A 15,131-nucleotide genomic window follows, 5' to 3' on the forward strand; every position below is an offset into this window, starting at 1 on the left:
CAACAAGAATGTTTGAGGAAAAGGAGTCTCAGAAACCAGCTTGCAATTCTCATTCAATTCTGAGTCTCACAGGTTGCCAGGTTCTATCAATGACTCTAAAAAAACAAAACAACTATTTCTTAAATGCAGTCAAACTAGCCTAAACAAATTGTCTGTAAATTTTGAATTGTCATTTCCAAATTATAAACAAAGGCCCAGATTCTGTAATCGGCGCTGTAGTTGGTGTCTACCTTAAAAGCAGCCACCAATTGCGTGCCGATCATGTGATAGCGCCGGATACAGAATTGTGTCCCTGGCAAAGGTAGGCGCCAGAAATGAAGCTCAGGGTTTTCCTGACCTACATTTGCACCTACCTATGATGTGAATTGCGCCTACAGGGTCGACTTAGATTGCCAAATGCCACTTCTGGTCTTAGCCACACCCATAGTGGCATTCGGCTGCCTCCCTAGGCATGATTTCAGTGCCAAATTTTTAGGCACCAATATGTGCCTTAAAACTCATTTAAAAATATAATTTGAATGGTGTTTTTAACTGAGTTTGGGTGCCTAAAAAAATTGGCGCTGTTCGAGAATCCGGACCTTAGGCCCTCTTTTACAAAGGTGCGCTAAGCTTTTTAATGCGTGTTTAGCTAAATCAATGTGTGCGCTAACCGCTAACGCATCCATAGGATAACATGCACACATTAGCATTTAGCGCATGATTAGTGCACGCTGATATTTATCGTGCACTAAAAAGCATAGCGCACCTCTGTAAAAGAGGGGGGTAAGTATTTAAATAAGTCCCCAATGGGACCCGCTTCACCTGGAGTACCAGCTTCTTCAGGGGTCCAACAGTGGGACTGGGATGTGCATGTGACTGAACTGGTTACAGCATGTGACAAGCAGATAGCTAAAAAAAAAAAAAAAAGTGTGGCGCCTAAGCGTCCAAACTATTAGTATGTCCACATTAGGGCTCCTTTTATGAAGCCGCAGTATCGGCTTTAACGCATGTGACATTTCATCACACCCTAACCCCCGCGCTAGCCCAAAAACTACCGCCTGCTTCAAAGGAGGCGGTAGCGGCTAGCACGTCGGGCGGTTTAGCACGCGCTATTACGTGCGTTAAACCACTAACGCGCCTTCATAAAAGGAGCCCTTAGTATTTGCTTTATAGAATTTCCTCTTTAATATTAGATGGTAAGACCTCTGAGTTCTTGTCTTATTTCTATCTTGAATTTATGTTACAACTGAACAAAGTATCTTAAAGCCAGTAATTGATTATACTAATTTGCTTAAATTATATTAAGATGAATTTCAAGAAAAGTTAATGTTTTATTTGGCTAAAACATATTACTTAATTTAGATCTCTCTCTCTCACCTAGGTATACAAGTATTCTTTATGTCATAAGAACATGTTCAAACAGCATTTTTTAATAAAGACAAAAAAAACACATTTTTACTGCATTTCTCTACAGTACATACATCTCTAATACCAGTAAACTACTGCCTCCAAACCTTTTCAAGCCCCGGCGCACTAAACTCGGGACTGCGTCTGTAGGACCTCCGAGCATGCACAGACATTGACGTGATGATGTCATGTGCATGGGTGACATCATCACGTTGATGTCTGCACATGCGTAGAGTCTCTCCCCCCCCACCCCAGTGAGGGATGCAGAGAGGAGGAGAGGCACTGGCATCAGGTTACTGCCTACAGGACATGAGAACATACTGGGTTAGACCAATGGTCCATCAAGGCCAGTAGCCCATTCTCACGGTGCCCAATCTAGGCCATTAGTACCTGGCCAAAACCAAAGGAGTAGCAATATTTTATGCTACCGATCCAGGGCAAGCAGTGGCTTCCCCCATGTCTTTCTCAATAACAGACTATGGACTTTTCCTCCAGGAACTTGTCCATACCTTTCTTAAAACCAGCTACGCTATCTGCACATCCTCTGGCAACGCATTTCAGAACTTAACTATTCTCTGACACACCTAGAATCTCACCACGGCACACAGTTTGCGATACACTGCATCAAAGAGTATTTGTTAATATGTGTTTCACCTAATATGAATGAGCAGATTATACACATTTTAAATAAATTCCTGCATCAAGTGATATTTCTCAGTAAGTAAGTTGTTCAAGGCGATAAGTAAGGCAGCAGTGTATCAAACTATATTGCCAAAAGATATGTGGTGACAGTCTGTATACAAGTGAGCTAAAATTTCTCCCAAGCTGGCCTCAATTTATATGATTCTGTTTCTTTTTCTATTGATGCATCTTGCTCTGGGATTTTCTTTAGCCTTCCTGATAAATCTGTTTTTATAGTCTGTTTATAGTTACTACCAGCCTGCATTTTATCCTGCTGACAGATGCGTCTTACGTCAGTGTCTCTGATTGGATGATGTATAGTCTCTGAAAGAGCTGATATTTGTGCGTAATGGTATATCTCTGCTGTCATATACACCACTCCTCATCCCAAGATAGATGGTACTGTGTCCTTGCGTTGATAGCTTCCTCACCGGTACTGAAACTGTAAATCATAAAATCTTTTTTTTTTAAATATATATTTATTTATATATTTACTGAGAGGGTGTTACCTTGTTTCTTAGCTCTTAATCAGCTTACCATCTGGCTTCCACAGCTGCCCTAATGTAGTACATGATTTGTTCTAATCATTATAATGGCATAATTCAGATTGATTGGGGATAAAACATGCCATTCTTTCAACGTAAACCTTTGTTTTTGAGCAGTTTTTCACTTGTCTGTGAAAATTCAATTGAGCTGAATCTTGGCATAGAGTGCACAGTATCAACCTGAGATTGCATGCTTCCTGCCAGTTCTAATTTAAATCACTTTGGCTCATAAAAATACTGAAAGGAACAAAAACACCAGTTTCCATTATGGAGGCCGTTTAGAAGCCGCATATCTAAAATATCTGAAACAAAATGTCTACTGTTTAGGTTCAATTGTGCCCACATTATTTTTTGATTGAAAATGTAAATAAATTGGGATAGTCACATTTTTATTTTAAGCTTCTTCTACTTTATAATTTTAAGTATCTCTGAGAATACTATGTGCATCCCTTGTATAATCACAGCTCACCAGTGAATGGCATGAGAAGAGACCATGGCATTATATGCATTTTGCTCACTGCCAATGGTGTTATTTTCAGATATTTAAAGCTGGGACCCGGGACGGCTACGGCTTTGTATATTTGGTTATTTTTAAGCTGATTAAGATATAGCTGCTTAAGTCGATAGTCATCACTTAAGTGACCATTTGTTACTCCATAAAAACTGATAGGTGCCATCAACTCGTATTCAAGTCCTAGCGACTTGATGAATAGCATCAAGTTTTTTGTGTGGCAGAATATACAGTAGATGTAGATTGCCGTGCTTTTCTGCTGCACTGCATAAATTCAATATTGCCATTGTTGTTGCAACAAACGTGATCTTCCACCTCCAACACTGCCCACCTGCTGCTGCCCAGATGGGTGGCACATCATTAGTCTGACATCTCTGCTGAAACCTATCCGCCTTGGGAGGCCCTGCTGATAGTGAAGGTTCGTTTTTATATAATAGCTGAGATTGTTAAAAACATATTTATTAAATAATTTCTTGAACTGATTGAGGTGAGAATTATTTTCTTAGACCTGTTCAACCAGATTTGTTCCTGGAGTTGTAGGTTTTGTAATCCGCTAATAATTCTTTGGGCAATATCAGAATATAAGTTATAATGTAATCAAACCGCTCCTTAAAGAACTAACCTGGCTCCCGGTGGAACAACGGATCAAGTTCAAACTATACTGTATAGCATCTAAATCTCTGTATGAAGATATACCAAATAGCCTCCCGCTAGACAAACTGGAAGGCTATTGCAACAAAAAACGATCAACTGTCTTTCTCAACTATGAAGGGTATAAAAGACATCATTGTAAATCTCTCACCTGTCAGATAGCAAAATACTGGAACTCACTGGCCAAAGAGATTCCAAAGAGATCAGAGCCATAACCAAATATGCCATGTTCTGCAAATATCTAAAAACATAGGTGTTCCAAAAATCTGTAGGAAAAACTAATGCAACTTTAGTTTTAAGCCTACTTCAAAAGAGACTGAAGCCCACTCAGGTCAGGCATAACTGCAACAAAATACCATATAACATGTAAGTCAACCATCCTTAAAAACATGAGTGAGAATGTAATTGAATTCCACCTCTGTAAGCTATATATTTAAACCCCTCCCCCCCTTTTTTACAAAACCGCAAAAATGTTTTTTAGTGCAGGCTGGCGCTCTGAGTGCTCTGCGCTGCTCCTGACACTCTTAGAGTTCCTATGAGCATCAGGAGCGGCGCGGCCCATTTCTTCTGCCAGATATTTGGACGTCATGCGGGAAACGTCCAAAGTCGGACTTAGACGTCCTGTGGAAAATGGACATTCTTAAAGTTAGGTGCAGTTTATAGAAGAGTGCTTAGGCTCAGGAACCGGGGCTAAATTTAGGCGCACATGCCCTTATTCTGTAATTACATAACATAACATCGTACTTATAAACCGTGTAACCATAAGTTCAACGCGGTTAACAAAAGGTTGATAATAAAATAACATAAGAAACACATAGCTTAATTCGTCATATACTTTGAAAAGAGATAAGTTTTCAATTGAGTTCTAAAATGTTTATAAGAACAAGCACTGCGTAACAATGGTCAAAATTCCCTATCATAGAAAGCAGCCTGGAGTGCTAATGTCTGTTCTAGACATTTCTTACTTTTACAACCTTGAACAGATGGAAAAATAAACAAAGCGTGTGATCCTCCTCTTTGCTTGTAAGATGCTATAAGGAATCTATCAGTCATGTAGATTGGAGCGATACCATACGCGATACCATTGTAGCAAAGACAACCCAACTTAAACAGAACGTGAGCCTCCACCGGAAGCCATTGTAATTCGCGGTAGAAGGGTGTCACGTGTTCATATTTTTCCAAGCCATAAATCAATTTCACCGCCGTATTCTGAATTAATCTAAGCCTAGCCATTTCTTTCTTAGTGCAGGTTAAATAGACTATATTGCAATAGTCAAGAAGGCTCAGCAACAGTGATTGAACTAGAAGTTTGAAAGCAGAAAACTCAAAATATGGTGCACAGCTTCCATAATGTATAATAACCCTTTTGTACCACGGCATGTACTTACTTTTTCATGGTCAAATGTTGATCAACAACGACTCCCAGTATTTTAATCGTTGGATCAATTGTAATGCCTCTGACCTGTGCCCCGTTTCTGTACTCCAATTTTTTTTTTATTTGCATGACAAATTTAGGCGCGGATCCCATGCCTAATTTTATGCACGTATTTATAACTTGTAATTGATTTTTATTAACACTAATAATTTCTTGTTAAGAAGCTAATTATTGTTTCTAATTAGATTGTCCAATTAAATTGCATACACAATTTATAGTGGTTTTTTTAGAATTTGGAGTTAAGCATTTGGGGTTCTTAGTACATCTACAACCATTCACCATTCCTGACAAAAATAAATACCACATGCTTAACCCCAAATTTTAAAACCCCCCGCTATAAATTGTGTATGCAATTTAATTAGACAATCTAATTAGAGACACTAAAAATGGGCCTAGCAGTCTGCATGTTATACTGCTGAAAGTTTACTACTGCTACATATCAATTCTATAGCTCTGTTGGACATACACAGAGCTGTACATTAAAACATTCAAGAGACAGTCCCTGCTAAATAGAGCTTACAATCTAATCAAACAGGCAAATAGGACAAGTAGGGGGTTAAGGAGTTTCTCAGGCATGGACACTTTACCAGCGAGTGAAGGTTAGGAGTTAAAATCAAATCTAAGAATTTGTGTCCATCATGATAATATTGTGAAGGGATTAATAATCCTCTATAATAAAATCCTAAGTGCGCATGCGTACTTAGGACGGCGTGTTCCCTGACAGCGTGATGTGTCCCTCTATGCCGAATTCTATTTCAGGCAAGTGGGGCTTGCGGCGCATGGGGCAATTTCAGCAGTGGTTGCAATTTGGCTCTGAGCGCTTTTCTGCCTGTATGGTGTGCATCGGCGTTTGCACCTGTGCGAGGGATTCGGTGGTTAATTGGGTCCCGATGGACCCGGCAGTTGTTGAGTCTGTGGCAGTGGGAAAAGGAGCCAAATCCAGAAGGAAGGGAGAAGGCCTGCTGCTGGACAGGGGGAGCAGGTAAGAGGTGAACCCGGAAGGGAGGGAGAAGGCCTACTGCTGGACAGGGGGAGCAGGGAAGAGGTGAACCCAGAAGGAAGGAAGGCCTACTGCTGGACAGGGGGAACAGGGAAGAGGTGAACCCAGAAGGAAGGAAGGCCTACTGCTGGACAGGGGGAGCAGGGAAGAGGTGCTGCTGGACAGGGGTGGAGGTAAAAGGATGGGAGAAGGCCTACTGCTGGACAGGGGTAACAGGCAAGGGGTGGTGGTGGACAGCCGAGGAAAGAGAGAAACAGAAAGACAGACAGACAGCAGCCAAGGAGAGCGAGAGACAGAAAGAAAGAAAGACAGACAGACAGAAAGCGGTCAAGAAGAGAAAGAGAAAGAAAGACAGGCAGACACATCTATTCTAGCACCCGTTAATGTAATGGTTTTAAAGACTAGTATATATAATAATTTAATAAAAGGGCCCCTACATGCCTGACAACGTCTGCTGTGTCAAATCAATCACCCCTGAACAAAAGGTTAAAAGAGGTCATATGGTTGATTCTGCATGTGTTTATTTGGTTTTCTTGAATAATACACATGATAGTATTGGTTTATTCAGGACTTTTTTCCATTTATCTCCTCAGGTAATTGTAAAATCTGGACCAGGTACCTTTCTCAGTCTAGCAGTTTATGGTAACTACATATTTTGGTCCGATTGGGTGAGGAGAGCAATACTACGATCTAATAAATACACCGGCGGAGATACTAAAATTCTTCGTTCTGATATACCACATCAACCCATGGGTATCATTGCTGTTGCCGGGGACACTAACAGCTGTGAGTTGCAACCTCATTCATAATAATACTCATATATGTTTTATGCTATTTTTAATATTCCTGTCGCCACTATTAGAGATCAGTAATATTTAGCATATTCTTTATATTATCTCACACTATTTTCATTTCTCAAACTTTAGAATGTATCTACTTGTATAAATGTGATATCTGTGGCTATTTGCAGCCACAAGCTTTGAACTAGTTTCAGAAAATTGCAAGAATGCTTTCTCTTTAGAAACTGTATTGGGAAAAAGTACCTGTAGAGATTTTTAACTACTTTTACAATGTTTTGTTTTTCCTCCATATAAAATGCCAAATACGACACTTGAAGAAGGTTTGGAGGTCTGAAGGTGGGGGAAGGTGGGGAGGTGAGAGTGGGAGGATACCAACTATTGTTGGGGTTGGTGTCTGTGGCCCTTGGAGCTGTCTTTCTACCACTTTGTGGCCCTCAGAACTTTCTCTTACTACTTTGCAGCCCCTAAGATGAAAAAGGTTAACTGTTGTAATATCTTATATACTACATGAAGAAGCTTTTTTTTGGCACAATTCAGGTATTTTGGTGAGCATTAGCAGTAAATTTCAGAGACTGAGATCATACTTCACATAGTACAGCTTAAGAGTGAGGTTCATTACTGTCAGGGCATATGCAGACATTGCTCCTGGATAGAAGTGAAATATTATCCTTTAAAATATACATGGAAGTGGGGACAACATAAGGGAAGGAAGAGACGGATGGGCTCCAAGGAGGGAAAGGAAGAAATGACAAGACATGCTAGGGAAGGAGGAAGAGGGAGAAATGCTGGACCATTGTAGGGGGCAGGGAACAGAGAAAAAGAGGTATACTTGCCAGATCCCCAGGAGGGGGCAGGAGGGAAGGAAGATGTTAGCCTAGGGGTGGGGAAGGAGGGAGGAAGAGAAATGCTGGCCCATAGGAAAGGGACAGTAGAAAAGATAGAGAGATGCTGGCCACCAAAGGGGTGGGGTGCAGGAGGAAGAGAGATGGGAAATGCTGAACATGGAGAGAGATAGGGAAACAGAGGGCAGATGTTGCACGTGTGGAGTTGATAGGGGAACAAATGGGTGATGCTGAACAGAGGGGAAGGGATATTGACACACAGGGAAGATTCTGAATAGGGCAAGAATAATGACACCGAGAGGAAATTTGCTCAATATGGCAGGAAGATAGAGACAGAGACAGAGTGGAGAGAGAGAGAAAGAGAGTTTTACTGTTAACTTAAGGTATTTAAGAACTAGGTCTCTTAGTGCACACTTACTTGAGAAATGAGGCAACAATGTCAGTTGGGTTCTATTGATCAAATGCAACAGTTGAAATGGTATATCTCTGGTAAATGAAATTACAGAAAGATGTGGCTTGTTGCATTTGAATCAGGATCTTCTTGATTATTTAACCAGCTGAATAACTCAATTTCTAAGATTTGGTCCCTTTTTCTTGGATTATGACACCTATTTGCTTTTCTTGGTATATTTTCTGGGCTGATAAACACATACCTTTTGGCCAGCCATCTCAATGCCCAGTAAGAAGTGGAAGAAAGGCAGAGATGGACTTACTATATGATAGCCTGATAGTGGTGATTTTCAGCAGCTGTCTGGTTAAAGTTATCCGGATAAGCTAACCACAGATATAACAGCCTTAGATATTTAGATAAAATCATCTGGATTCTCCAGATATCGTTAAGAACACAAGAACATCAGAATAGCCTTACTGGGTCAGACCAATAGTCCATCAAGCCCAGTAGTCCATTCTCACGGTGGCTAATCCAGGTCACTAGTACCTGGCTAAAACCTAAGGAGCAGCAATATTCCATGCTACCGATCCAGGGCAAGCAGTGGCTTCCCCCCTCTCTTTGTCAATAACAGACTATGGACTTGTGGCCCCAATATTTTTAAGATCTGAGAGTGAATATTTTCTTTTAGGTGAACTATCTCCATGTGCTACAATGAATGGAGGCTGCCATGATCTGTGTCTCCTCACTCCTGAAGGCCAGGTGAACTGTTCTTGTAGAGGAGATCGAATATTAACAGAGAACAACAGATGTGTTTGTAAGTAATACATTGTATTTCAAATGCAAGCCTGCATATGACCTTATAAATTTCAATTGAATCCTATCTCAGAAGTACTATACCCGTTGTCTACCACCTCAATAGCCCTTATGCCTGCAAGTGTCACCTATATGGCAGTACAGTGGGGGTTTTTGTGGGTTTGATGGGCTCACACTTTCTATCAGAAGTCTACTAATTAGGGTTGCGTATGGGCTTGGGTCCCCTTCCCTGCAGTCCACTATACTACCCATCAGGCTACTCCAGAGACTTGTTTGCAACTCTGCTAGGACTGGCCATGATATCCGCAGCTGTCATAGAGACATATATGTACTGTTTTATGCAGATGTGGGGGTGGGAGCAGGAGGATCTCAGTGACCACTGAGGGAGTATGTGGGGGCCATATTTTCATTCCTCCAGTGGTTAGTGTGAGTACCTATATGGACCTTATTCATTTTAAAATTATTGCTGTAAAATGACCAAGTGCTAAGCCCGCTCTAATCCTGCCCAAAAAGACACCGCTAACATGCCCCCTTAAGATTTAGATGCGCTCGAGACAAAACGACCAGAAAGGCATCTAAAAAGTCAGTTTTGAAAATGCTCACTTGGACGTTCTGATTAATAAGATAGTCAAGTGCCAGTTTATGTCGTTTTTGGATGGCGATGCTTTTTGAAAATGAACCCCATATTATTGTGGAGCGCTAGAGGCCCAACTCATTAGTGACATAAATTTAAAGCATTGAAAACATTGATGATATGCATGAACAAAAACAAGATTGCTTAGTTTTCAATATAGATAAAGTTTTAGCATTTTTTTGCACACATTTGTGGTTTTTGAATGTGCTGCATTTCCACAAAATCTTATTTTGCACTTGCATATCTGTTGGGTATGGGTCAGTTCTCAATATTTGCACACACTTTACATTTGCAGGCATTCATAAGAAGTAAATATATGCTCATAAATACACATTCTATAATCTAAATAACTATTATTTCACTGTGATGTTGATAGGATATATATCGCTACTAATATGGCCATTAATTGGGAAGTAAGGGCAGTGCTGATCAGACATTTATGACCTGTGTCCCAAATATGGCAAAACAGGTCAGATTCTTGGTCTGTGTCCTGATTATGGAAAGAATGGTCTGGAAGGGATGGCATAGGCTTTGACTACAACTCTAGCAACTGGGACGTAAAGACAGTGCCAGGCATCAGCCTGTGACCCAAAAATAGCAAGGAAAGTTTGCATATTTTATATCACATTCAAGTTATATGCTATGGGCTTGATTTTCAGACCGCAGGATACAGCCTGGCTACCTCCCGCAGTCAATTGCAAACCCATAAATTCAATGCTGGGGCTGTATGCAGTGAGCAGCACTGAATTTCCTGTTCTCAATATTCTCCAGACGCATTTCACATACCTGGCCAAGCTGACATTTCTTGGCTGACCAGTTAGGTCATAGAAGTCAAAGATGTAGGAAGGTCTATCTGACTGTTGCTGTTTTCTGGGTCTTGCCACAAAAATAGCAACAATCATGATGCCAGCTGTGGAAGCCTAGGAGAGCAGGTCTATCTAGCTACTAAACCTAGCCAGTCAGCCAATGAATATTGGTGTTGACCATCTATGTCATGCTATGTTGCCGGTGACTGGGCTATGCAGTGGGAGACTGTCTCCTGCTGAGTATTAACACTATTTAACCAGCCAGAAGCCATTCCTGGTGTGAATGGACCAAGCAGTCATTGCCCTTCACCTCCTTCTGGTCTTCCTCGGTTCTCCCAGGCACTGGTCTTACACCTTCATTACACAACCTTCCTGGTCTCTGGGGCCATTTGGTTCCAGCCAGCCACTCCAATTCCTCGGCTGGTCACCACTCGATTCCTCACCGGTCTCTCCACCAGCCACTCTCTGGAATCTTCTTCACTGGTCGTCAAGCCTGAGCCCCACCCTGGACTCCAAACTCTTATAGGGGCCCTCCGGCTACTCCTTCTCCCAGCTATCTTTTCCTGCATGCATGCACTAAGGATTCTCCTAGCCCTTCAGTCTTATTGCAGATGCAAGCACTGAGGACCAGTCACTCAGCCATCTTTTCCTGCATGCATGCATTGAGGAATCTCCCAGACCCTCAGTCATCTTATTATAGATGCACGCACTGAGGACTTCTTTCCAGCCAGTTTCTCTCTCTCAGTACTTTCCAGGTCATCAAGCTTGAGGGCTTTCCATTCCCTCCAAGTTATACCAGAACTCTCAGATGCACTCTCACTCTGGGGCTACCGGTCCCTCTGGTTGCCAACCTCTCAGGTCCCCTTTCTCTGAAGACTCGCCAAGTCCCTCAGATGCTCTCTCACTGGGCCCTCTACTGGTTGTCAAACTTGAGGGCTCTCCAGTCCCTCCAAGTTCTACCAGGTAGGCTATACAGATACAAGCAGATTAGCTCATTCTTTCAACTGCTTAGGCTCCCTCTGCTGATCTGGGACAGGAACTTCACCTTGTCACACCTGGACAGCAAATACACTCCTCCCTCAATATTTGCAGGGGTTAGGGGCAATGCCGGCCTACGAATATTGAAAATTTGCTAATAACTTTTGGGCCCACCCTAACCCACCTCCGCCTCCCTCCCGCCTTCCCTCCGGCATCCCAGACCTTACCTGGTGGTCTAGCAGTCTTTCAGGGCAGGAGTGATCTTCTTACGCCCCTGCCCCGTGCAGATATCTCATCCAAAATGGCTGCCATGAGTTCCCATAGTCTCTCAAGACTACGACAGGAACCCATGGGAGCCATTTTGGATGAGTGATCTACACAGGGCAGGAGCCTAGGAAGATTGTTCCTGCCCCGAAAGTCCGCTAGACCACCAGGTAAGGTCCAGGGAGGTCCAGGAGATGGGAGGGAGGTGGGGCTGATTCAAGTTTTAGGAAATCACAAATAATCAAAATCACGAGTCCTAAAACCACAAATCAGGAGAGGGAAGTGTAGCTCTGAAAATCAGGTGACATAAGTGTAACTCAGAGAGGGAGGGGAAGACACCTTAAGATTGGTAATGAGTTAAATGCAGTAGTGTAGTAAGGGGGGGAGGTTAAGAGGAGTGCCAGTGCCTCTCCACTTCACTGCTATCCCCCCCCCCCCCCGGTATATCTCTTGAAATGATCTTCTACCTACTGCTCAGGCCATCTTTGGCTCCCTTCTGACATCACTTCCAGGTCACAGGACCAGGATATGAGATAAGAAGGGAGCCGAGGCCGGCACAAGCAGCAGGTGGAATATGCTGCTAGGGCTGGTGAACATTTCAAGAGGTATGTGTGTGTGTGGGGGGGGGGGGACATGGTATGGCAATGTCAGATGCCACCACCCCAGGTTCCAACCTCCCTAGCTATGCCGCTAATTAAGTGTTAGCAATTTGCAGTGTTGTGTGGCTCTGGCCACCTTTTTCGTCTTTATGTGCCATCTTTTATTATGTTACTCTGGGACCCTTTTACTAAAGCTTATTTATTTATTTTAAAAATTTCTATACCGTTTAAAACTAAACGGTTTACATAATCTACATACATAATTTTATAAAAACAAAATCATATCTAATAGACATGGGGCGCACTAAGTACTCGTGACCTATAGGTATAAAATAGGATATGTTGAATTTAATGCATTTGATCCATCTTCCCTTAGTTCAATCTTCTGTTCAGAATTAAAATCCCAACATCAACTGCAATAGCGCTAAATCTAGGGCTCCTTTTACAAAGATGCGTCAGGGCCTTAGCACGCGGAACAGCGTGCGCTAAATGCCACGCGCGTTACCTGCTACTGCCTCCTTTTAAGCAGGCGCTAATTGTTCGGCTAGCGCGCGCTAATCTTGTGCGTGCGCTAAAAACGCTAGCGCACCTTAGTAAAAGGAGCCCTTACTGTTTATCCGCTATTTACCTCTTCTTATGCATAACCAATAATGCTATCACTATAGGGGAGTTCAGCTTTTTAGCAGGTTAGTCCCCTTTCCGACGCGTTTCGCATGATTTTATCAAGGTCGGGGGAGCTTAAAATTATCTTTGCTGGCAGACTAAAACAGGCAAAGTTAATTTTAAGCTCCCCCGACCTTGATAAAGTCATGCGAAACGCATAGAAAAGGGGACTAACCTGCTAAAAGGTAAACTGCTCCTTTTATAAAGGTGCGCTAGCGTTTTTAGTGCACACACCGGATTAGCGCATGCTATCTGAAAAACTACCGCCTGCTCAAGAGGAGGCAGTAGGGGGATAGCGGGCGGGGCAATTTAGTGCGTACTATTCTGCGCGTTAAGGCCCTAACGCTCCTTTGTAAAAGATGCGTTATTAACTTATTGATTATAAATTAAGAAAAAAGAATATAAATGAAGAAGAAAAGTTATATATGTTAAAATAATGCTATACTGGGAATTATGAAGAACAACACCACCACGACTTAAACTACTCGGGTGGAGCTCTGAACTCCCCTATAGTCATAGCATTATTGGTTATGCATAAACAGTAAATTTAACGCTATTATAGTTGATGTTGGGAATTTAATAATGCCAAACTTTGGTAAAAGAGCCCTTATATTACTAAATTATATTGTGTTCACCTTCATAGCTAAGAATTCTTCATGCAACATGTACACTGAATTTGAATGTGGCAACGGTGAGTGTATTGACTACCAGTTAACCTGTGATGGCATTGCCCACTGCAAGGATAAATCTGATGAAAAGCAATTGCATTGTGGTAAGTGATGGTGAATTAAGGCTTTATTTTAGAAACATCATATAATTCTTTAAAAAACTTGTTTTTCTCCTTGTCGTTAGTGCCCTTAACAGTGCAAGATTTTGATTTGATTTTTTAAATTGTCTCCCAGTCAAAAGAAATACATAGCCTTTCTGAGTTGTGGAATTCATTTTTCATTTTGGAATGAGATAAATATTCGGATTACATTTCAGATTATTGCACTTTTGCTGATAATACTTTATTTTAAAGAGTTTTGCTATATTGCTAAAAGGTAAGAGTTTTTGAAAAGCATAGAAATATTCTAAGCTTCATTTATGCTTTAGTTTTATTTTCAAGATGACATTACTATGCACTGAAGGTCAGTGTCTATGAGTTATTCATCAGTTTGATATGCATATTTTATAATCAATATAATACATTCCATATCTTTATCCTCAATTTTCAGAAAGTCGAAGCTGCAGGAGAGGTTACAAGGCCTGTAATAATCGTCATTGTATATCAAACAACAATGTATGTAATGAGATAGATGACTGCGGTGATAACTCAGATGAAATAGACTGTAAAGGTAAGTACTTCTGTCTTGCAGGGAGTGTGGGTAGGAATAAACACTAATTTCATAGGAGCTCTTGTTTTAAAGAAGCCCACCAGTTTGGGTGGGTAATACCATTGTCTGAGCCCAGCATCTGAGGAGATGAGGAATGAGAGGGTACCCACTCTGAAAATCATAGGAACAAGAAGATCTGATATGTTCACAGTGATGGGACCTCAATGGTGGAACGCTCTGCCTCAATATATTAGAATTGAAAATGACATCGCAACATTTAAAAATTTTTTAAAAACCTATCTATTTAATGATGCTTTTAATATCTGAAACTTTTATATTTTTTAGAGATGCTCCTAACTGTGCTATGGATTAATTACCCCTTACCTTTTGTTTTTTCCTTTTTTCTACCAAAAATTTAAGATTGTAACTTTTAATTTTTTTCACTCCCGATTCATGTCTGTATTTTATGTAAGCATATTGTTAAAATGTTAGTTTCTCTTTATTATTCTTTACTCGGATTTTGTACATCGCTTAGCAATTTTAATAGGCGATTCATCAAATGTATTAATAAACTTGAAACTTGAGGCTAATGAGGGATAGGGGATTGGCTGGAAGGGGAAAGAGGATAGAGTGAATGGGTAAGTGTGATAGGTCAAAGTAGGTTTTGATATAGAAGGAATGATTGGTTACAGGTAAGAAGGGTGGGATTTTGGAGGAGATGAGGAGAAAGAGTTTGTGGAAAAGAAAATCCCTCCTGTCCATCCCTGGAGTCATTGATTTTATGTTGTTTTGTGCGTTTTTGTTTTGTGTCTTAGC

At 41.3% G+C, this 15,131-nt stretch overlaps 1 protein-coding gene across 1 annotated transcript in view; it reads left to right on the forward strand.

Moving 5' to 3' along the window:
* Nucleotides 1-15,131, forward strand: part of LRP1B (LDL receptor related protein 1B) — a 1,445,547-nt gene that overhangs the window by 1,013,747 nt on the left and 416,669 nt on the right. Inside the window, exons 42-45 of the mRNA XM_033944130.1 lie at nucleotides 6,803-6,995; nucleotides 8,931-9,056; nucleotides 13,643-13,771; nucleotides 14,217-14,336. Coding sequence (XP_033800021.1) covers nucleotides 6,803-6,995; nucleotides 8,931-9,056; nucleotides 13,643-13,771; nucleotides 14,217-14,336 — 568 coding nt within the window. The remainder of the gene's footprint in view (nucleotides 1-6,802; nucleotides 6,996-8,930; nucleotides 9,057-13,642; nucleotides 13,772-14,216; nucleotides 14,337-15,131) is intronic.

The sequence above is a fragment of the Geotrypetes seraphini genome, chromosome 5 (assembly GCF_902459505.1).
Source record: "Geotrypetes seraphini chromosome 5, aGeoSer1.1, whole genome shotgun sequence".
Taxonomy (NCBI): domain Eukaryota; kingdom Metazoa; phylum Chordata; class Amphibia; order Gymnophiona; family Dermophiidae; genus Geotrypetes; species Geotrypetes seraphini.